This window comes from Emys orbicularis, chromosome 8, assembly GCF_028017835.1.
Source record: "Emys orbicularis isolate rEmyOrb1 chromosome 8, rEmyOrb1.hap1, whole genome shotgun sequence".
NCBI lineage: Eukaryota > Metazoa > Chordata > Testudines > Emydidae > Emys > Emys orbicularis.
The window spans coordinates 35,464,629-35,487,897 of record NC_088690.1 but is presented as its reverse complement, the minus strand read 5'-3'; the positions used below and the strand labels follow the sequence as shown (position 1 = coordinate 35,487,897).

General features: G+C 43.7%; 2 protein-coding genes across 3 annotated transcripts in view; one reads left to right on the top strand and one right to left on the bottom strand.

The window, feature by feature from the left end:
* Positions 1 to 924, bottom strand: part of LOC135882233 (very-long-chain enoyl-CoA reductase-like) — a 61,698-nt gene extending 60,774 nt beyond the window's left edge. The window contains exon 1 of the mRNA XM_065409058.1: positions 790 to 924. Within this exon, the coding sequence (XP_065265130.1) occupies positions 790 to 924 (135 nt within the window). The remainder of the gene's footprint in view (positions 1 to 789) is intronic.
* On the top strand, positions 433 to 23,027 carry GCLM (glutamate-cysteine ligase modifier subunit). 2 transcript variants are annotated; one of them, XM_065409059.1, is made up of 7 exons: positions 433 to 558; positions 5,972 to 6,037; positions 8,843 to 8,927; positions 12,391 to 12,447; positions 16,712 to 16,914; positions 19,705 to 19,819; positions 22,858 to 23,027. In XM_065409059.1, exons 1-7 carry the CDS (start codon positions 433 to 435, stop codon positions 23,025 to 23,027), a joined length of 822 nt encoding a protein of 273 aa, XP_065265131.1. The 2 variants fall into 2 exon arrangements, with proteins under 2 accessions (XP_065265131.1, XP_065265132.1); XM_065409060.1 differs by lacking the exon at positions 5,972 to 6,037.
* The last annotated feature ends 242 nt before the right edge of the window (positions 23,028 to 23,269 follow it).

Genomic DNA, 23,269 nt, shown 5'->3' with positions numbered 1-23,269 from the left:
GGTGCCAGCAGGGCCGCGCCTGAGCAGCTGGCCCCAGCCTGCCCTCGCTCCCGGACTCCGCCTCCCGGCTCCCGTCCAGCAGCAGCTCGAACTCCCTCCCCTGCGGCTGTATCACCTGCTCCCCGCCCCGCTCCATTGTCCCAGCGCCATGTGACCAGCCGCGGTTACAAAGCACTTTTTCTCCTTAGTCATCGCCCTCCGGAGCGCAGAGCCGAGACCGCCGCCGGCAGCGGCAATCGCAGCCCGCCCCAGCCGCCGCCAGCACACACCCACCCACCCCGCCGGCTCCTCCTGCCCCGGCCGCCCGGAGCCCCCCGGCGCTCCCTCGCAAGCAGTCGCTGCCGGCTCCGAGTCCTTAGAGTCGAGCCGCGGGCGCCAGCGAGAACCTGCCGACCCCAGCGAAGGCGACAGGCGGGCGGAGTGCGGGCTCCCATGGGGACGGACAGCGGCAGAGCCAGGATCCTCCTGGACCACGCGGCCACCCTCAACCTGCAGACGGGCAACCTGCTCAACTGGGGCCGGCTGCGCAAGAAGTGCCCGTCCACCCCCAGCGAGGAGGTGAGAGGCTGCCCCCGGCCGGCCTAAAGTCTCCTGGTCGCCGGCCAGGCGCAAGCTGCGGCTCTGGGCGGGGAAGTGTCTTTGAAATGCCCCCCTCGCCCGCACGGAGAGGAGGTGACTGGGGTATGAAGCCGCTGCCACCCCTCTCCACTAGGATTTGAGGTGGGTGGCAGTCACTGGGGTAGAGCTGCTGCGAGCAGTCACTTCCGGGGAGGAGGGGGGATGACTCACCTTCTGTAGCTTTAGGATCGGGGTTCTAGCCTCGGATGGCTCAAGTCCCCGCTCTGCTTGATGCAGAGCAGAGTCTTCATACCACATCACCCTGGCTAAGGCTGGAGGAGGGACTGGAACCTGGGTCTCCCCCATCCCAGGTGCTTAGGTTACAAGCTGGTAACAGACATCCAGGCACAGCTCCCTTTGGTGAAAATGTTCCAAAGGTTTCAGAATTTTTGAAACCTGAAACAGTTGCTGCAGAAAGGAATTGTTGCCCTCTGGACAGCTCTAATAATTGCTAAGGTAGGGCTAAATTCGGCTACCTTTCTTGTACCAGTACCCCATACCTCATCAGGAGCTGATTATTGACGGAGGAAGGAGTACTTACCTGAGTAAAGTAGTAGGATTTGGTTCCTCTTTACCAACCAAGGACACTAGACTCCTGAATAAGTGAGTGAACCTCAGTGGACCTGTAGCTGCCTAGGTTAGTTTTGAATTTGGTCTGTTGTGGATATTAGCTTATGGTACATAAAATGCAGCAAATACTCACTGAGAACATTGCACCCTAAGGGGCATAGTACAAGCCTCCCCCAGGAATTTGGCTTGGCAGGATTTACTGCAGGGAGTGTTGGTGCTGAAGGCTCAGTCATAGAGGCCATGGGCCTGCTACTGTGGAAATGTGTGGGTCCTTAGGGTTTGGCACACTAAAAGCGTCACTCCCAGGAGACTGGTTTCAGGCTGGGAGACCAAACTCTGTGACTCCATGACAATCCATCTACTATAAAAAATTTGCCACCATGTTGTGTTCTGGTCTTGCCTGTGATGTGCCTCATGATTGTGCTATGGAATCCTATTACAGCTCTGGTCTTTACTGATCTGGATCAAAGAGTATCCAGCCTTGCTCTAATATCTGTTTCAAGAAAGAAAGGTGTTACTTTTCTAATAAGAGCCATAGTGAAACATGATGCAATAGTGCACAGTATGATGATGATGATAGCTCTTAGGAAACTTTGATGTGTGTTTTAGTCTTGAGACTCCTCTTAATATTACAATCATTGCTGTGCTCTTCGAAGACTAGAAGCTTATGACACTTGTTAAAATTTTGAACACTCTTCAGACTATTTTAAAGCTGTTGTATGCCATGTCTCTCCACGGCTATTACCTTTGGTAGTATGTATTTGGCACCAAACTAATCCCATTAGATTACTGTGGGAATGCCACCCTTTAGAGGTGGTGTTCATAGTGCCATGGGTTTTAAAATTATGAAATACATTAAAATTATCTCAGCATTATCACAAGAAATAGTAGTGGTAGCAGCTATCTAGCAATTTGAGACTTGTTCAGTAACTACAGGGATTGTGATTTTTAGAATAGTTGGATGAAAGCAGCATTGGCACCTTAATTGATCTAAAGTGTTATTTTTCATAACTATTAAGATGAGGTACAATGGAGTAGACTTACGGATAAATGCTGAAAAGGGTGATTGGCTGGCACAGACTGTGGGTAATGAGATTATGAAACATTTATTTTTAAAGTTAGTGACTAATTTAGTTGTTGCTGTATGACACCTGTTCAGTGGCCTCGATGAAGTGAGTCCAAGGTCTCAGACCAATTCCTAGTGGACAAGTTTCTGCATCACAGATGGCATGCTTGTTGTCAGTCTCAGTAGAAAGCTTAAGAACTGAATAAGCATAGAAATCAAATGATCTTCTCATTCCAGGAGTGAGCCCTCCAGAAAAGAAATTAGCTCGGGGGGAGTTTGTGTAGCTGCTGCCCTGGTTGTGCCTAGTCTGTGGATAAAGCCCAGGTAATGCGGAACTGACACCAAAAAAGGGGACCCAGTTCATTGAAGTTGTAAACTAACATTGCTATTGGGTCAACTTAAGCCGAAGAGTTAGCTTTTATAAACAACATTTTACATAACCTGTGGTTAGATAAAGGTTACTATTAATTCCTGAGAGAGAAAATATTTTTACTTTTGTTTATAAGAATTAACTGTTCCAGGTGACTGAAATCCAAAAAATGAACAAACAACATTAACTGTGGAAAATTAAGTTAAATTTTAACAATGCTACTTTAATATTCTAAGGTGTTTATTGATTCAGATAAGAATTTGACCCAGGTTTTACAAAATGTGAGCCTCAAGTTATGACCTGAGGAGCCCAACTTTAAGAACCCGCTTACAAAAGTGATGGCAGAGGCATAGCGAGCGCCCTCCGTACCCTCCGACCGGAGGGGGCCCCGCAAGGAAGGGGGCCCCTAAAAGTGGCAAAATAAATACCGCATTCCAGTTTCTGCATTGTAAGGGGCCCCACCCGGACATATGTTCGGAGGGGGCCACCGTTCAGAGGGGGCCACGTTCTTTGTTGCTATGGCCCTGAGTGATGGCCAAAGTAAACAAAACACGCTATATTTCTTGAAGAAAATGTTTTTTCTTAATCCCAATTTTATTTGGTGGATGTGAGAAGGTGGAAGAGTTGTTAATGAGCAATATTTATAATGTACACCTTCAGCAGTACGTTTTCTTCGCCTGAAGGAAATGGATCCTGGGTCACTCCCCTGAGTTGTGCCCGAACAGTCTCAATGCAGCCTCACCTCTTTTGTAATCGCCCAGAGGCATTAATTCCTATCTATTGAGACTTGTGTGCAGTCTACCTAGTGCAGAATTTTTATCCTTTCTTTACTATTTCAGATGGTTATAAAACAATCTTTAGACTCTAACATTCACAAATATTCTTGTCTCTTATATTAAACTTTTACATTTGTGGATACCCACTTATACTTTTGGGGCCGGTGTTGGAGTTATTATTTATGCAGGGTATTATCACAACACTGATTTAACCATAAATTCCTTTATTAAATCCAAAGAACAAATGGTATTTATACAATTGCTCTAAACATGCCTAAACAGCCTAAATAATAAGCAATTTACTACATGCAAACAGTAACAACACTTACAAGTATTTAATCAAATTACTTACAAACAGGCTAAGCCCAGGGGTTCTTAGATCCATATTGATTGGCTCCAACTTTGTCTGGCAGGTATTAGCAGGTACATTTCTACCCCAATAGAAAGCAACCAGGTATAACACGAATTCGTATATAACGCGGTAAAGATCTTTCCAAATATTAATGATCTTTCCAAATATTGTTTGTACCGTTAGTTAACTATTGTAAAGCGCTTTGGATAAGAGCGCTTGATTTAAAAAAAAAAAAAAAAAAAAGTAAAAAAGCGTTGGGGTGTGGGGTCTGGCCAGGACTTATGTTGCGGGAGGGGGCTCAGGGTTGGGGTGTGGAGCGCTTGCTTGGGGCAGCCCCCATTTGGTGCAAGGGGTGCAGGTGGGAATGTGGGGGCGGGGGTGCAGGTGTCAGGGAGGGCAGGGGGCTGGGAGTGGGGGGGGGTGCAGGAGTCAGGACAGGGGACTGGGGGTGTGGGCTGGGGTCATGGGGGTGCTCCCAGCCCCCTGCCCTGAGTGTCTCAAGGCAGGGAGCTGGGGGGGGGGGTGAGTGCAGGGGCCCCTCCTTTGCTCTGTCCTGCCCCGATTCCACCCCCTTCCCCAAGGCCCCACCCCTGCCTCTTCCCGCCTCCTCTCCCGAGCACGCTGTGGCCCCACTCCTCCCCTTCCCTCCCCGAGCGACCTGAGTGCCGGCAAACAGCTGTTTGGCGGTGGGGGAGGCGCTGGGGGGGGAGGGGTGGAAAGAGGCAGGGGAGCTTGGCTGCTGTTGGGGGCGGAGCCTGCAGCAGGAGCCCCAGGAGCCGGCAGGACCAAGCTTCTGCCCCCGCAGCTGCCTGGCCCTAGGGCCCCGTCATTGGGGGGCCCCGTGCCAGGGCACCCTGTGTTTCACTGTAAATCCGCTTCTGCAATGAACCCTTTAAGAGTTTACTTTTTTATACCCTTCAATAAACAAGTGAAGTCATTGCCAATTATTGGACCTTAACTAAGGTCAGATGAAGCAGTGTTTTATAATACATGAAACCAATTATTGCACCTGGTACCCAGTCAACCATTATTTTATTTCTGTTACTTCAGCCCAAACCTTAAATACGTTAACACTGGTATTTAGAAGGGTTACTACAAGTTTAACACCACAACTCTTTCTCATGATGGCTTTCTATTTGGTCACATGCTTTAGGCCTATTGCTCATGCTAATATCCCAACTCAATTTAAAACCATCATTCATCCAAATCTAATGTAGGCCTTTTTTCTTACAACCTGGCTATTCAAGCATGCAACTGTTGGTAAGATTGGACCCTTTGTGTTTGAGTAAGTTGTCCTGGGAGACAGAAAGCAAATTGTTCATAGAATGGTAGTAAATGTATGAGTATCCATACAGATTTAAAAATAACCTAAAAAGAAAAATAGGGCAATGGCTTACAAATCAGTTGTGTACTGTATATGTCTGATTACTGTCTTTCCAGCTCTCCACAGAATAACTGGCCCCATAGAACATTCTTGTTTAGTAATGTGTTTACTAAAGCAAAGCCTGCAGTATAAAATAATGTGTAGTAATGATATAATATGATCCGTGTAGTTGTATGATCACAATCCTAGTAAGTTCAATTCTGCATCTGTGACCTCAGGGAAAGTGTTACTGAAAGGTAGGATCCTAATTCTAGTCTCTTTGGTGATAGATGATCTGGGGGCACTGGCAGTACAAAAAAAAAATAAAAAAATGCAGTTAGTAAACGCTAGAAGAGAGGAAGAAGACACTTCCTTTAAGGAGATGGACACCTAATGAATGGTTTATGACTGTTCTTGAAGCTCTGATTCCAGTGTTAAGATATAATGCTCTTCTAATGTCTGATTAAATTGTTACCTTACACAAGATTTTTATTGTCTTAGAGGAAGATGCTCTTTCTTTGCTGAAAGTTTGAGATTTCAGGAGTGCTTTTAGGTGAAGGCAGTACTGACCTGAGAAGTTTATGAAGTGCAGTACCCTCCACTACTGACCAACTCTTGGTAAAAGAGGAGTGAGAATAGGATATATAAGCAGAACCGAACTAATTTGTACAAGCAACAAATAGAACTTTGAAGTAAAAATCTTTTCTGTGCCTTTGTGGATAGCATCCTTGGCTCTTTTCTCTCAGTCAGCTCCTGTAACTTTCATATAAAGTTCATATAAACCCTGTTTTGCCTGTGCAATTGTGGCATAACTCTTAAAAATGAATTAATAATATAATGAAATGTTATTTTATAGCTACGCGACTGCATTCAAAAAACGCTGAATGAATGGAGCTCAAAGATCAGCCTCGATCTAAACCAGGTGAGGGGTCTACAGTTTCTTTGCAAACAGAATTTAACTGATCAAATATTTTCCCATTGTCACAGCTTGGTTCAATACTTGTGAAATTAAATAGGTTACTGGAAAGACAAATATTGCTTTTGATAGTTTAATCTATGTTGTTCAACAGAAATAAGACTTAATCAGCATAAATTCCTGGCTAATAAACAAGATTTGTCATTACATACTGGGGCAAATCTCAGATAGTATAGCTCATCTTGAAAATGAATTGCAGCACATGTATATGCAAATATGGTGGAGTTTCTGAGTTATAGATCTGTTTTGTAAGATCATGCAGACTAAATAATTAGGCCTGGCCACTATTTGTAAGGGAGTTCTCTCTAAGGCCAGGTCTACACTACCGCGGTAGTTCGACGGCTGGCAATCGAAGTTCCGGGTTCGATTTATCGCGTCTGGTCTGGACGCGATAAATCGATCCCGGAAGCGCTCGCCGTCGACTGCGGTACTCCAGCTCGGCGAGAGGAGTACCGCGGAGTCGACGGGGAGCCTGCCTGCCGCGTGTGGACCGCGTCTGTACCGCGGTAAGTTCGAACTAAGGTATGTCGACTTCAGCTACGTTATTCACGTAGCTGAAGTTGCGTACCTTAGTTCAAATTTGGGGGTTAGTGTAGACCAGGCCTAAGTGAAATGTTAGAATACTACAGGATGTGGTGTTGTTGATTCAGAAGTGACACTTTTCGTTTGAGTTGCCAACTTTCAGATAACACATGAACCCAAGATCCTGACCACTTGACGATATTGAAGTTCCTGTGGCTTTTTGTATGGTCACATTTCAATATTAGAGCCCACCTACTAAAATTTGGAAAAATAAAAAAGGTAAAATGATGATGCCTGTTTTGTTTTGCTCCATGAATCATGTTAGGATACACTTATAAAAAAATTAAAAAGTTCCCTGCAGTTTTTTAACAAAGATTACTCTGAGTTTGGGATAGAAAATCTCTTCTCTCGCTAATGATACCGTCTTGCACCTTCCTATGTTTCCTTGTACACACACTTAGTTTTCCCTTTCTCCTGCCCATTCTCGAGTAGATGTGGAACAATTAATTGAATTGAAAATAAATATTTATGGTTAATTATATTTTTGTCATTTTTCATAACTGAAGGTGTCAGTCTCATCAGAGGCTAGGTCATGAAATTGTCTAGTTCATCAAAGCTCGCGAAGAGTTCCTCTCTCTCTCAAAATAGCTGTCATTTCCCATTGCTCTTAATGAGAGTAGAGCCAAGCTGTCCTTGTGTTAGTGGCCTGTACTGTCAGGAGGCAGTGAAACTCTGTCCCATTGAGAATGATGCGAGAGAGAGAGATGGCTTTATCAAAATGGCCATCAACTGAGAGCAGCTTTGGTGTCAGTCCCATTTAGAACAATGAAAAATGGCAGCCATTTTGAAAGAGAGCAGTTTGTCGAATTCTCCAGAAGAACATTATTCATCCTGTGCTAAAGGAGAAACTTTCAGTTATGAAGTATAACTGGAGGAAAAAAAACTAATCCCCCTCTTCCTTTCTTCAAATGTAGTTGATATATTAAGTTTCAGTAAGTTTTAACTGTATGGAAAGTTTCCCAGTATTTTGTTTCCCAAAACATGGTCTAGCACCTGGTGCACAGTTGTTTTAAAGGATTTATTTTTAAGTTAAAGTTAATTTTAATTTTAAGTAATAAAATAATTAATTTACTAGTGAATTCTCAGAAACTTCATGTTCCAAGTAAGTTCTGTAAATTGCGGGGGATATGTTGCATTTGTTGCTTTAAGTTCAAAGCTCAGCTAAACCTTAACTGTGGAACCATACGTAGGGCTTCCAAAATATTTTATTTCTAATTTTTGTTCTGGGGATTTTGCTCTTGGCTCCCTCTCCCTTGACTTGAGGATAGCGGCATGGTAGGTGGAGGGATAATGTCCTCCTGATGAGCCCAGTTAGACATGTTCTTGTAGCTTAGCTCAGCGTTATGGGAGGAGAGAAGAGAATCTTGGCCAGTTGGCTGCTGCTTGAGCCTGCAGCCCTGTATGTGTGAGCTTCTCCTATGGTTAGCTTCATATTAAAGACCCCTGTGGGAGCTGAAAGAACATGGATGGCTTTCAAGAAGCCATATACTACTTTACTAACAGCCTCAAAAGTACGTCTGTATTTGAGGGCAGAGACAGACCTTGTCATGTAACTCTGGCTTGGTCTACATTTAAATTAGGTCGACCCAGCTATGGAACCCAACCCCCAGGGCAGATGTGGCTGTGCTGATGGAAGATTTCTTCTGTCAACTTAGCTACCACCACTCAGAGAGGTGGATTACCTATAGCAATGGAAAAAACAGTGGTTCTCAACCAATTTACCATAGTGGGATGCATCCAATACTACCTGTATGGCCCTGAGGATGTCACATGAGCTGCAGCTGTGTGCTGATTGGGCCGCAGGTTGAAAACCACTGGAAAAAAAAACCCCATTCAGTTGCTATAGAAAACATCTACATTAAGGTGCTACAACAGAACAGCCGCAGTGCTGTAGCAGTGTTGCTGGAGTGCATGTACTGTAGATGTGGCCTTTCTCTTACCTGTTACCCACTCCTTCTCTGCTCTGGCGTTGGAGTAGGCTGGGCCCCTCTAAAGTGTGGAAGCACTAAGTTACTTACTTTATTGTATTTTATGCTGATTTTTTTTTTTTTTTTTTTTTTTTTTGATCCTGGTATAAGGCTTTTGTTGTAACAGTTAACGCATTCTTCAGAGGATTATTAACTTCCTAATATTGACAAACGGCTCCTAAATGTTATGTATTTACTGCAGGAAATGCCAGATGTCCTGGAATGTAATGTAGATCAGGCAATGGAAAAGATAAATCCTGAAGAAAGGGAAGAATTGAAAGTGTCAGGTAAGGAATGAAAAAATGTACTCTTGCTTTGCAGAATATACTTTAAATTTAGGGAACTTAAAAGAACTAAATAGCTTTGCTCTGGCTATTTGTTTACTTGGGTTTTATAGCAGGATCTGTTCAGTGGGAGCAGGGCTTGTGTCTTAAGTTTCTTCATGAATATTAATTAAATAGAGAAGAGTGTTTCTGGGATGGGACGAGGAGGAAAAGAGGAGAGTGGAAATGAGAGAGGAAAAAAAATTCTGGAAAAGGACATACTGAGTAACCTGATGAGACATCATGTGCCCTACTGTTCAAACATGATTGAGAGTATGTTTGCACAGGATAAAAAAAACAATGGGTGGCCCAGGTCAGCTGACTTGGGCTTGTGGAGCTTGGGTTCTGGGTCTGAAAAATTGCTGTGTAGAGGTTCAGGCTCGGACTGGAGCCTAAGCTCAGGGTCCCTGAGAGGGTGGAGGATCTGAAAGCTTGGGCTCCCGCCCAACATCTACACAGCAATTTTTAGTCCCCTGAGCTCAAGCCCTGCAAGTGACCCAGGCCAGCTGCAGCCATGCTCCAGGGCTTTTTATCCCCATGTAGATATACAGTGAGATTCAAAATACTAGAATTCCGTTCCCATCTTTTTGACTCACTTTGGTCAAGTCATTTGATTTCTCTGTCTCAGGCAGGTCATGTCTACTTGGGCAAATTGTATTGATTTAACAAAATTGGTTTAGAAATGGATTTAGTTAATGGGTGAATCCTCCTGATAAACACTCTTAGCCTGGTGAGATTTGCATTCATGTAACTAAATTGATGTAGGGTATGTGGGATAGCACTGCTCCAGCAATCCTTAGCTGCTGGAACAGTCTTTGGGTCTGTTGCTGCAAGGGGCTGGTGTACATGTAGCTTGAGCAGCAGTTGAACTAAATCCTTAGGTCTGGTCTGTACTAGAAAGTTAGGTTGGTATGACTCTGTTGCTCAGGGGTGTGAAATGATGCAGTGCAGACAGTGCTAGGTCGATGGGAGAATTCTGTCTCTTGGGGTGGTGGAGTACCTACTCTGATGGGAGACCTCCACCTTCCCCCACCCAGGTGGGGTAGGTAATGTCTTCACTGAGGAGCTGAAGAGGTTTATATGTAGACATACTCTTAGTTTTTAACAAAACTGAGGCTTGGTCTACCCTACAGAGTTAGGGCGACATAAGGCAGCTTATGTCTACCTAATTATATCAGTGTCTACGCTAGAATGCTGCTTCTGCTGAAGTAAGTGGCCTGCTACACTGACATCATAACTTCACCTCCACAAGAGATGTAGTGTTTATGTGGATATAGTTAGGGTGACGCAGTGTCCCTGTTGAGGCTGCTGTCACTCACATCGGGGGTTGGCTGTCATTCTTGTCAGTTTCATGGCTGCTATTCTCTCTACTCTGGGAGGGGGGAGAGACTCACAGCTGGAGCCCTGAAATTGACAAGAATGCTAATTTCACTGCTGGTAGGCTCTCTGTTGTGAAATTGAGCCTGGTACCAGGCTCACAGCTGCCCCTCCCTCAGCTAACAGCCCAGTGCCAGATTCTCAGCTGGATCCCCACCCCAGACTGATAGCTTGAGCTGTGAGCCCAGCCTGGGGATCAATTTCAAAGCAGGAAGCCTATCAGCAATGAAATTGACATTCTTGTTAATTTCAGGGCTCTGGCTGTGAGCCCTTGCTGCTTTGATCTGAGGCAGCCATGAAATTGGCAAGAATGTAAATTTCACTTTTGGCAGGCTCCATGCTGTGAAATTGAGCCTCAGCCAGGCTCACAGTGCTGGCTGTCACCTCAAGGTAGGTGGGGGGCTCCAGCTGTGAACCCCACACTCAGCTGTCAGTGTACTGCAATGCCCCACTTCAGTTGGTGCAGGTGCTCCTGGTAAGGATGTGCACCACCGGCAGAAGGAGGGTTGTGTGGACACCAACAGCTGATTGAATTACCGCGGTGGTTGTTGGTTGACCTAAATTAAGCCGACCTAATTTTTGTAGTGTAGACAAGCCCTACACTAAATCAAAGTAAGGCGCTCTTAGACCAGTTTGAGAGCCCACACCAGTGAGTTTCATTGACTTAATTAAATCCGTTTCTAAATGGATTTAGTTAAATTGGTGCTCAAACTGTATAAGCTAGTTCTTAAGGAAGCTTTGAGGCTTCCGTACATTGCATTGGGGATGAAGTGGCTCCTGGCATCTCTGAGAATTGTTGGGGAGTATAAGGGTGGCATAAAGACTTCTGTAACTAGCTTTGCTAGACCCAAGGTTCTGGCTGTATCTTTTTTTTTTTTTAAAGTGTGTGAGTGCACCAAATATTTCTATTGATACCCTCATGGGCAGTCCAAGGATAAATCTTCAGATAGTGTTATAGAAAGGACCCATGTGCTGTTGTTAAAAGCAGAATATCCATAAATGTTACCCTTCAGTGCCTGATAAGCCAGATGACAGCAGTACAAACTTTCATATCTTTATTTAGGATGAGTCAGAATTTGTCTGCTGTTAAGACCTGTATTAACATGTCTAGATACTCTATACAGCTTTTAATTACTCCACCTTCCCCAAGCAGATTTTAAATGCATTTTTGCAAACCTTTGCCTCCTTTTTCCTTTAACACTAGGGTTGTCCAAAAAATGACTAGTAAATCCTGTAATTAAGGAATAACACTGGAGGCACAATTCTATTATAATCTATCCAGGTTACAGAATGGTAGTCCTGTTAGTCTGTATCAGCAAAAACAACGAGGAGTTGTTGTGGCACCTTATAGACTAACAAATTTATTTGGGCATAAGCTTTCGTAGGCTAAACCCACTTCATCAGATGCATGGAGTGGAAAATACAGTAGGAAGATATATATAGCAGTACATGAAAAGATGGGAGTTGCCTTACCCAGTGGAGGGTCGAGACAAATCAATTGAAGTGGGCTATAAACAGGATGAAGTCTATAAGGTGCCACAAGTACTCCTCGTTGTTGTTTTTTAATGATCTATCCAGTGGAATATGATGAATTTGAGGGGGGAAGGTCAAACTATAGAGAGAGATGTTAAATTTTGAGCCTCGGTAAGTTGGGGAGGGAGGTCTGTTGGTTCTATGAGGTTAACTGTTTTAAAAACAAACTTGTCATTATGATTGTTGCTTAAAGTACCAAAACACTTACATCTCTGTTTCACCTGTACAAGAGACTACCCTTATTAGGTAACCGGTCTTAAGAGACTTCTGAAGATATCTCGAAAACATAATAACTACAGTTCTGTTTCACCTTTTAGAACACCACTTTTAAACATCTCTCAATTCCTTAAGAGGCTGGCATGTGTCCTAAGCACTCTTTATTAGATCTTGCCAAAATGTAGGATTGATACAATGCTAGTACATAGCTGGAAATGTAACTGCTCTGTGCATTTTACTGTATATTCTCTAACAGCTGGAGCTGGTTTTAGTTATTAACTCACATTTCTTTGGTGTGCAGCAAAACTGTTCATCGCAGGATCAAACTCTTCTTCAATCAGAGATGCAGTTGATATGGGTAAGTGCAAAACTGAAACTTGTGTGCAACGCTTTCTACTTTCTGATTGTTACAAAAATTCTTCAATTTGTAATACTTGGGTTTTAGGTTGTCTTCCTCTGTGCTGAAGAGGGGAATTTTACATTTGCCTTGATTTATTCTGCAATTTCTCCAGCAGTTGTAATACTCTTAAAAGTAAAATGGCCAAAATTACTAAATTAAGTTCTAATTTATATGTTGGTTCTGTTCATATTAATGGATTAAATATAATATAGACTCTTAGATCCCCAAACTTCAACTGGATCTGTGTGCACAGCCCCTTGTTCTGGTAGGTACAAGAGCCCATCTCTGTGGATCTAATTGCAGGAATAAAGTTGTCTTATACCAGATTAATTAAAAAAAAAAAAAAAAAAAAAAAAACTGTTCGGCATAAGATGTGTAATTGGTCCTCTTATCTGATGCTGAGGTGATTGTTGAAACAGTAAATGTTTTCCAATTTTAATTTGTTCCCTGCCTACTTCTGAACACTATAGAAACTGCAATATTGATGTCTCATATTCTATATGATGCTTGTTTCAGCAATGTAACAGTAATGCTGCAACAGCAAATTTAAAATATTTATTTTATTAAAAGCGAATATATAGGGTTACCATATTTGAACATTCAAAAAAAGAGGACACTCTACGGGGGGTGTCTGCCCCGCCCACAGTCCACCCCCACTCCTTCCACGCTCTGCCCCCACTCTGCCCCAGGTCCCGCCCCCTCCCCACTCAGCCCCGCCACCGCACCCCTCCTCACCCCCTGGCCCACCGTTGGCTTGCTGCGTCCCTCCTCAGTCCCCCACCCACCGGTCGCCTCCTCCCACCTGCCACTCACGTCCTCACTCCCCTGCCAGAAGTCCCCATGCCCGGCCCAAGAACCCCCACCTGCCGCTGGCTCGCCGCTTGCCTCGTCACCCCGCCCGCCCACCCACCCGCCACTTGCTCACTCGCCTCTTCAACCGCCGCTGCCCTTTTCACCCCCACCCCCGCCTGCCGCTGGCTTGCCGCCCGCCTCCTCACCCTCCCGCCCACTGCTGGCTCCCTCACCGCTTGCCTCTTCACCGCTCGCCTCTTCACCCTGCAGCGTGGACAGCCCTAGGCACAGAGGCAGAGGGGGTCTCCACATGCTGCACCGGCTCCCTCCTGCCGCCCCAGGTAAGCACCGCCGGGACTCCCCACCTCTCCCCCGACAGGTCCCTCTGGCTCTTAGGGTCGGGTCAGGGTGTGTGTGGAGGGCTCTCTGCACGCTGCCGGCGCCTGCAAGCCCTGCTCCGTGGCTCCAGCAGCTCCCATCTAGGGTTACCATACATCCGTATTTTCCCGGATGTTTTTAGATATTTAAAAATTCCTCCCGGACGGCAATTTAAGAACTAAAAAGCCAGACATGCCTGGGAAAATACGGATGTATGGCAACCCTAGAATATAATGCTAATAAAAGGTCTTATATTGACAGCATCTGTCTGAAGTTTTGTTTGTCCAAAGAGGAGCTAAGCATGTACCGCAAATTCTTAAAGGAAGTAAGCAAGAACACTGACTTTTTTACCACCTTGAAAGTTCATTGGGTTTGAAGGATTCCTGAGGGTCAGAAAATGTCTAGTTCTCTTGTCTTTTGATGCTTAAAATTTGTTTGACAAATGTGTGTGAAAATCCTGGAATCACTTATAAAAGCATTTTGATTTTTAAGGGTAGACATCTTACAGATGGTAAATCTCTTAATTTAACTTTAGCACTTTTAAATTCCCTGAAGATATCCCTAGTATCCCAATAAGGAAAATTAAATTGATATATACAGTAACTCCTCACTTAAAGTCGTCCCGGTTAATGTTGTTTCGTTGTTACGTTGCTGATCAATTAGGGAACATGCTCGTTTAAAGTTGTGTAATGCTCCCTTCTAACATTGTTTGGCAGCCACCTGCTTTGTCTACTGCTTGCAGGAAGAGCAGCTGGTGGGGGCTTGGAACAAGGGTGGACCGGCAGCCCCCTATCAGCTCCCCGCTCCCCTAAGTTCCCTGTGCAGCAGCTGCCTGCAGTTCAGTTGTGTCCCTCCCCCCACTGCCATGTGCTGCTTCTGCCCTCTGACTTGGAGCTGCTCCCCGAGACTCCTGCTTGCTGTGCGGGGGGGAGGGAAGGAAGGGTGTCCCCCTCCCTCCTCCTGCACCCCGCTTATCCAATCTTCCATAGAGCAGGGGGGACACATGAGGAGGGAGGGAGCTTGCAGCAGCTGCTGTCTCAGCAAGCTGATCTAATTAACAAGGCAGTGTACTGAAGGGAAATGCGCATATCTCCCTCCATTCCTGCTGCCTTGTGTAGAGAGAGAGTTAACCCTTGAAGGCTCAGCCAACTGCGAGTCCATCTTTTAGCAGTAAGGGAAATATCCTACCCTCTGACTCCTCCACCTCAACCAAGCTTCACAATCATCATCACTGTGTACCAGTATTAAATTGTTTGTTTCAAACTTATACTGTGTGTCTGTGTCTGTGTGTTTATATATATATATATATATATATATATATATATATATATATATATATATATATATATATATATATATATATATATATATATATATATATATATATATATATAGTGTGTGTGTCTTTTGTCTGGTGAAAAAAATTTCCCTGGAATCTAACCCCCTCATTTACATTAATTCTTATAGGGAAATTGGATTCGCTTAACATCATTTCGCTTAAAGTCACATTTTTCAGGAACATAACTACAACGTTAAGTGCGGAGTTACTGTACACTTTTTTTCCAAAGGCATCAAAATCTGACTAATGACTGTCAAATAGCGTTTCATAGAAAACCATTAAAGGGGTTGGAGACCAGGTATAGATGAAAATTACAAATCAGAAATGGATTGAGTAAAGAACAGATATTCTAATTCCATTATAGTATCCTTTTCAGTTGCCCCTTCTAGTCACTTATGTAAACAAGATTTCAAAGTCACTTTCAGTTTTAATATAGTTTTATTTTTATAGTTCAACTATTGACAGATTCTGCTCTGCTAATGTACAAAGTAAACCAGAATAATGTACATAATGAATCTAATTCAAATTACACCTTTCTTGTTGGACCTTGTCCTCTTCCAAATTTATCTTAATTTGGGTAAGTCAGCAGAGGGTGGAAAGAGATCACTTTGAGGGTACATCTACACTGAGTTAGGGGTGTGATTCCCAACTCATGTAGACATGCTTGTGCTAGCTCTCTTCGAGATAACAGAGTAAAAACAGAAGTGTAACTGCAAAGCACGGGCAGCAATGAGGATTGTCACAAGCTATATGTGCCAAGTACATACCCCTGGGTTCAAGCAGGTTTGTACTTGGCATGGCTAGCCATGCTGCTGCCCATGCTACTACGCTACTATTTTTAGTGTGTGTTCGATGGGAGCTAGCGTAAGTATGTCTACATGAGCTGAGAATCACACCCATAGCTCATAGTGTAGACGTACGCGGATAGCATGCCAGATGACCATGAGTTTGTTAGCAACAAAAGGAAAATGAGATTTACCTTTATGCTTCAATTCACTATGTAATTTATTAAGCTTTCAGATATGCACTTAACAGATAATTCAGGGAGATGCGAGGGTGGCCTGCCAGTTTAAGTTGATTTAATTTCATTCATGTTTATCCCAGAAGCCTCCCATAACTTGGATAACCTTTACAAAGTTCTCCTGTGTATATGATGTCCCAAACTTTGCCACAATCTTACTTTTAATCACAATCATGTTAAGTCCAGATCCATTCTGTTCAGTATTGGTTTTCAATTAACTCCTCAGTCACAGTGGCATGTGAATAGCCCTTTTGAGTGTTTCTTCATGGTCCTTTACCAGTGTTTGGCAACTGTGGAGGGGGAGGGTCATAGACTAGAACAAGAGGTCAAAAGTGCAACCAGTAATAAGGATGATATAAATCAGCCAATCTTGATGTAAAATCAAAGATGTTAATATTGAAAAAGGAATAGAGAGATACAGACTCTGTTCAAGAAGTCATTTTTCACCACAAGATTGTATCTGAAATTCAGTTTTTAGCTCCATATTTGATTCTTAGCTAGATATAGACATTCAGTTACTGTCCTTGGGTACAAAGATTCTTTGAGGCTCTAAAATGGTGATTCAGAAATGAAAGTGGCGTAAAGCTGAGTATAGGCTCATGTTTTTGAAAGATATCTGTCGTGCTTACTGTTTATCTTCTTATCTCAGCGTGAATTCTCTCTCTCTCTCTCTCTTTTTTTTTTTCCCTCAGCATGTTCTGCCCTGGGGGTTGCCCACTTAGATTCTGTGATCATTGCTCCACCTCCTATTGAAGATGGAATTAATCTTTCTTTGGAGTATTTAAAGCCTTACTGGGGAGAACTTGAGAACTTAGTTCAACACGAAAAGATTGTTGCCATAGGTACCTCTGATCTAGATAAAACACAGTTAGAGCAACTGTACCTGTGGTCACAGGTAAGGACAGACTATTCAACCATAGTAACTCTGAGGCATGGTATTTACTATTGTTTTCTTGGTATGCCACATATCCAGCTTGAAAAATAAGACTTTCATTTTAAAATTAAAATATTGATTACACTAATCTGTGTTTCTCAAAGGTATATTGGAAAGCAAAGGATGAGTTTTGAAGATTCTTGTAATCGATTACAAATTATAAGTATAAATAGTGCTATTTTTTTAACTAAAACTCTTCAATTTTAATCCAATTTTTAAAAAAGAAATCCCCTTACTCCTGAGGGAATTCGGCACCAAAAAAATAAAAATTCTGCACACAATATTTTAAAATTCTGCATATTTTATTGGTCAATAAATAAATGTGGAGGCTCCAGCATGGCAGTGGGGAGCACGGAGGTGGGAGATCACCCTGAAGCCCCCCTCTCTTCTTTCCCCCTCCCCTCCCCCCGAACATGGACTCAGCGGTGAGGCTGCACCCAACCCTGACAGCACAAGGACCAGGCCTGCCCCAGAAACACCCCGGGGCCCTGCCCCTCCATGCCAGGTTTACCAAGATGGCAAGTCAGAGGGACAGTGTTTCACACGCATGCCCAGCCCTGGCCCCCGATCCAGGTGTGGGGCAAGCAGGCTCGGCCTGGCTGGATCCGAGTGGGGGAGGATCCAAATGTGTGATGAGAGGGTTCTGTGTGGGGCAATCTGGCTGCGGGCAGCTTGGTAGGGGGTCTGGATGCGGGGGGATCTGGATGCACAGGGGCTTGTTGGGGGTTCTGCACGCCGGGGGAATGGGACTCTGCAGGGCAATCCAGGTGAAGGTGTGTGGGCTTCAGTGGGGGGGGGGGGGTCTGCATGAAGGGGGATGGGGTTCAGTGGGGGGGTCTGGGTGTGAGAGGCTCAGCGGGGGTCCGAGTGCTGGGGCAGTGGGGCTTTGTGGGGTGGAGGTCCGGGTGCACCTGGTTGGGGCTCAGTGGGGTGGGGATCAGGTTCAGGGGGGCTCATCAGGGTGGTCCAAGTCCAGGGGATGGGGATATAGGTGTGGGGGGCTCAACAGGGGATGGTCTGGGTGCAGGGGTGGGGCTCAGGGAGGGTCCAGGTGCAGGGGGGTTCCGGATGCATGGGGGGTGGGGTGCAGTGGGAGGTGATTTGGGGGGGGGCTGGATGCAGGGGTGAGGCTCAGTGAGGTGGGGGTTCAGGTACAGGGGGCTCAGTGGGTGGTTCAGGGTGTGGAAGGGTGAGGCTTGGCAGAAGAATCTGGGTATGGGGTGGTCTGGATGCATGGGGGTTGGGTAGACGGGGGAGCAGCTCCCTGTACAGTGACCCCTTACCCTGTGGTAGAGGAGTGATGGGGACAGATAGCGGAGATAGGGTGGGTGGCGCTTCCTGCAGCTGGGGGAGGTTTTTGGGGGTTGGTCTGACTCAGCCTTGCAGAGGAAGAAGAAGAGGATAGTCCCGTCCTGCCCAGCCCAGCAGAGACTGGCAGCTGAGCTGCTAGCAGGGTAGGAGCCACTGGACGGGAAGTCCCCAGCTGCCTCACCTTCTCTTCCCCCCCCCCCCCCCCCCCGCAGTGATTTACCTTTTTGCCAGCTGCTCTAGGAACCCAAAATGGTGTCCCTGTGCTGCTAGAGAGGGGCATGTGACCGCTTTTGCAGCTTCCCTTTGCTTTCCTGTCAGAAGGCATTTTTCTGTGGGGAAGTAAAGAAATCTGCAGGGGACGTGAATTCTGCACGTGCGCAGTGGCACAGAATTCCCCCAGGAATATTACCTGAATCTTTTTACATTTTTTAGCCTCTATTTGGATACAGTTCCTTTCAGGAAGATATCATTAGAATACCAAGCTTAACTGTAAAGGCTAGGCAAATTATGTGTCCTTCTGCACATGGATTAAACAATGGGAACTGTTCTTTGTGGAATGTAACTGACCTTCTCCCAGAGACTGAATGTGTCACTTCCATAACATTCAAATTGTGCAATTCTCCATTTATCTGTGCCATGTGCTTGTTATTGAGCTGATTACATTCTAATCATATTACTATTAGTGTATGTTAACTGTTTGTTTATTCAGAATCCTCCAAGCTCTGTAAAAGTGATATAAATTCATAACTATGTATCCTTATGGGTCTTGATAAGAGAAGAGTCTTGATTTGTACTGTTTTTGCTGTCCTACTTAAGTAAAGCGGAGGGGGGGAAAATCTTACTCTGGCCAGTATTGGCCACTAATGTTCTGACATGATGAATGTGTGTACTCTTTGTTTGTGAGAGCCCGATCCGAAGTCATTGAATTCACTGGAGAAAAATCCCTTTCACTTCAGTGGGTTTTGGATTTGGCCCCTAGTTAGGTGTGTGGACCGCTGCAAATTTCTATCCACAAGAAGAATGAAAATTAATTATGTATTGCATTATTTGTAGTCTAGTGTTTTTCTTTTAGAACTAGCATCCTGTTTTACTGAAACAAAGAGCTGCTGATATTAATGACCACAATAGACAAGAAGCCAAACATTATTCATTATGCATAGTCTACTGAAGTGAGACCCTGTCATCACTCCTATGTTGCAAGGAGATGAGTTCAGTCACTACAGCCAATAGGACTTGTGTGCTTGACAGCATCTTGCAGGATCAGGCTTGTGCTCTGTTCACAGTTTTTTGGAGTCTAAAACAAGGTTCAAGTCAAAATGCTCAAAATAACCATACAGAGCAGATTTTATTCAACAGTAAAGGATGCTTATACATGTCTAAAGTAGAAGAAACCTATTAATGTGACTTTCCATCTGAAGGATCTCTCTATCTCTCTTTCAGGTGAAACCACATAGTAACCAGGTAAATTTAGCTTCCTGTTGTGTGATGCCACCTGACCTCACAGCATTTGCAAAACAATTTGACATCCAGCTGTTGACTCATAACGATCCAAAAGGTAAGGCTGTAGTTGAACTTACTTGACAAAATTAACAGCAATTTGAGTGCAATTTTTTTTAACCTTTAAAGCCCTGTGCATTGGATTCAGATGTATACCTCTATATCATTTATTGACTTCAAGTTCTTATGTGCTTGCCTTAAGAAAAAAAAAAAAGCAATCCTACAACAGGACTTCTGGGATATTGTAATAGGAAAACAATAAAGCAGTGGGAAGGGATGTCTTATCTAAAAGTATTGTGTACTGTACCATGTTTAAAATTTATGGTTTATTAATTCCAGCAAAGCATGTAGTCTCTCAAGTGTCATTCTGTACCCTTCAGAACAATGAAAGACATGGAAGAGCGTCACACAGAAGCTGGCAATGAAAAAGCCTTTGTAGCAACATACCCCTGGTTAACCTGAAATAGTATGTTTGAAGGTAGAGGATGAGAGAGCCCTGTTTAACCTGTAATGTAATGTAAAGTTTGTCAGTGGTTTTTTTTATATCTGTGATGACATGGTGACTTAATTACTACATTATAGTAGAATCACACAGTTTCTCTTCTGGGTTCCAAAATCCTCCTGTGGTGCCATCTCCTCAGAATGCTGTTATAAAATAATCTTCTTAAAATATTAAATTGGTTCTTCTTGAATCTGGACTAATCTGATTCAGCCTATTCGCATCTAAACAAATGCATTGCTGGAACTGTAAACTAAAATAACTTGGACAAGATATTTTGTTTCACTTCCTCAGTTTAACTAAAATGGCTGTAGGCAAAAGTGTAGTGGAGATCAATTTTTTTCTAGTAAGGTACTTATTTGTGTGTTTAATTACCTGGTGAATCTTGCTAACAAAAATGTGTCTAGTAGAATGAAACTTTAAGGTCTTATTAAATATGATCTAAATTACTTTATACTGTACCTGGATGAAGCTTGATTTGGGAGTGAATGAGACTTTGTAGTGGAATTCAGAAACTGCCTGGCCATTTACAAGTATCAGTACATTTTGAGCAATGGATATGCCAGCATAAGATGCTATTCATTAGTTAATTTTTAAATAGTAATAATTAATACTTGCGCTTCTAAATTTGTTTGATTGCTTATGTAAACTATAAAATACAAATCTTCAGCTCTCTTTTGTTGCCTTGCAAGGGAACCTGTTTTTGCAAATAGCTTGGCTTTCATGCAGGTGCAGGTTGGACTTGCAGAGGTAGCAAGTTCAACATGTGGAGGATGGTGGAGAAAGGGTATAGTTTCCACCACTATTTAAGGAATTTCCCATCTTCTTATTCAGAGCCTGAGTTGAAAAATTATAGCTACCTGGGCTACATTTGGTCTATGCTTTAGCTCCTGGGCATCCTCTGCTGCTGAAAGAAATATGTTTTAATTATTTAAGCAAATTTGTGAATGGCAGGAACCAGTAAGGACAAATACAGATATCTTGAATTTTTGGGCAAGAGGCCGCAAATTTATTAATTCCATACTAGAGTAAGCTCTTGAGGCAGTCTGGCCTGGGAACAGTGAAAATGGTCAGCACCATCAATGCTCTCTCTATTACCTGCCTTCCCCTTGTTGATGCTCAAATTCCAAGCATCACAGTACTAGGGTTTAGCAGCCTGCTTAAACCAAGGCCACCAAACCAGTATCTACTCTACTGAAAAGGAGGGAGTTAACACCTCTGCTGCCAGAAGCTAGCACCCAGAATTGTGATACTGTAAAATAAATGACTCATTACTAAACCAAGTAAAACTCATGCTGATTTGTCAACAAACCGTACCACATAAGTCCTTAAAGAGGCTATGTCAACAAACTGAATATGACTTCAAAAGGCAGCAGGATGCCCATGACGTATTTCCAGGTCCACCAATCTTTCATCAGGGATGAAACACATATCGGCAAAGTTGCTGTAGTCCAGGTGACCCTTGGAAATTGCTGGCTGGAACCACAGTATCCTCTGAAACTCCAACTGCAACCTGCAGACCAAAACAAATTGAAAATTCATTAATACACACCAATAACTATCATGAGAGGGGAGGCAGGATGGGGTTTGTGGGATTTGTTCCTGTCAAGGTTCCCTCCCCACTCTGAACTTTAGGGTACAGATGTGGGGACCCGCATTAAAGACCCCCTAAGCTTATTTCTACCAGCTTAGGTTAAATTTTAATACTCTGCCACCACCAAGTGCTTTAACAAGAAACAGGGAAAGGACCACTTGGAGTTCCTCTTCCCCCAAAATATCCCCCCAAGCCCTTACACCCCTTTTGCTGGGTAGGCTTGAGAAAGATTCCCCCCAAGCTCCTACACCCCTTTCCCTGGGAAGGCTTGGTAATCCCTTCACCAATAGTCCTGGTGAACACAGATCCAAACCCTTGGATCTTAAAACAATGAAAAATCAATCAGGTTCTTAAAAGAAGAATTTTATTAAAAGAAAAAGTAAAATTCGTCTCTGTAAAATCAGGATGGAAAATAACTTTACAGGGCAATCAGATTCAAAGAACCCAGAGGAACCCCCTCTAGCCTTAGGTTCAAAGTTACAGCAAACAGAGGTAAACCCTCTAGCAAAAGGAATATTTACAAGTTGAGAAAACAAAGATAAAACTAACACGCCTTGCCTGGCTGTTACTTACAAGTTCGAAATATGAGAGACTTGTGCAGAAAGATTTGGAGAACATGGATTGATGTCCGGTCCCTCTTAGTCCCAAGAGTGAACACACCCAAAAACAAAGAGCACGCAAACAAAAGCCTCTCTCTCTCCCCCCCCCCCCCCATTTGAAAGTATCTTGTCCCCTTATTGGTCCTTTGGGTCAGGTGTCAGCCAGGTTACCTGAGCTTCTTAACCCTAAATTCTTTAACTTTTGAGTTTGTGCCTCGTGAAACTTCAGGTGCGTGTGTGTGTATCTATATCTATCCAGAAATGTGACCATATACTTCATGCTGTCACATTGCTTATTGAGTTAACACATTTTAAATAAAAAGATCACCTCTCACTAATTGCAGTTAAAGGAATTATTTACATTTTTGTTTGGTTAAAATGTAAATATCTGTTTCTAATTTTAGAACTGCTTTGTGAGGCAAGTTTCCAAGAAGCTCTTCAGGAAAGTATCCGGAACAGTCGAGCACATGAATGGACTCCCTTGTGGCTTCTCCGGTATTCAGTCATTGTTCAAACCAGAGGAATTATCAAATCGAAAGGCTATATCTTGCAAGCGAAAAGAAATGTCTCTTAATACATTTTTCTTTTGACAACAGCCTGCTGTCTTAATGCTTTGGAAACATACCACCTTTTTGCATAAAAACTTTGCACGGAGGTGAAAACCATCACAAGTTATAATGAAGACCAAAGTGGTGACAGTAAGGCCTGGGTTGTCCAGAGGCACAGTGCTCTGACAGCATTGTCAAATACTGCACATTTCTTTCCTAACATAGAGACCAGTTTACTAATATATGAAATATTTTGTGTTGATTAAAC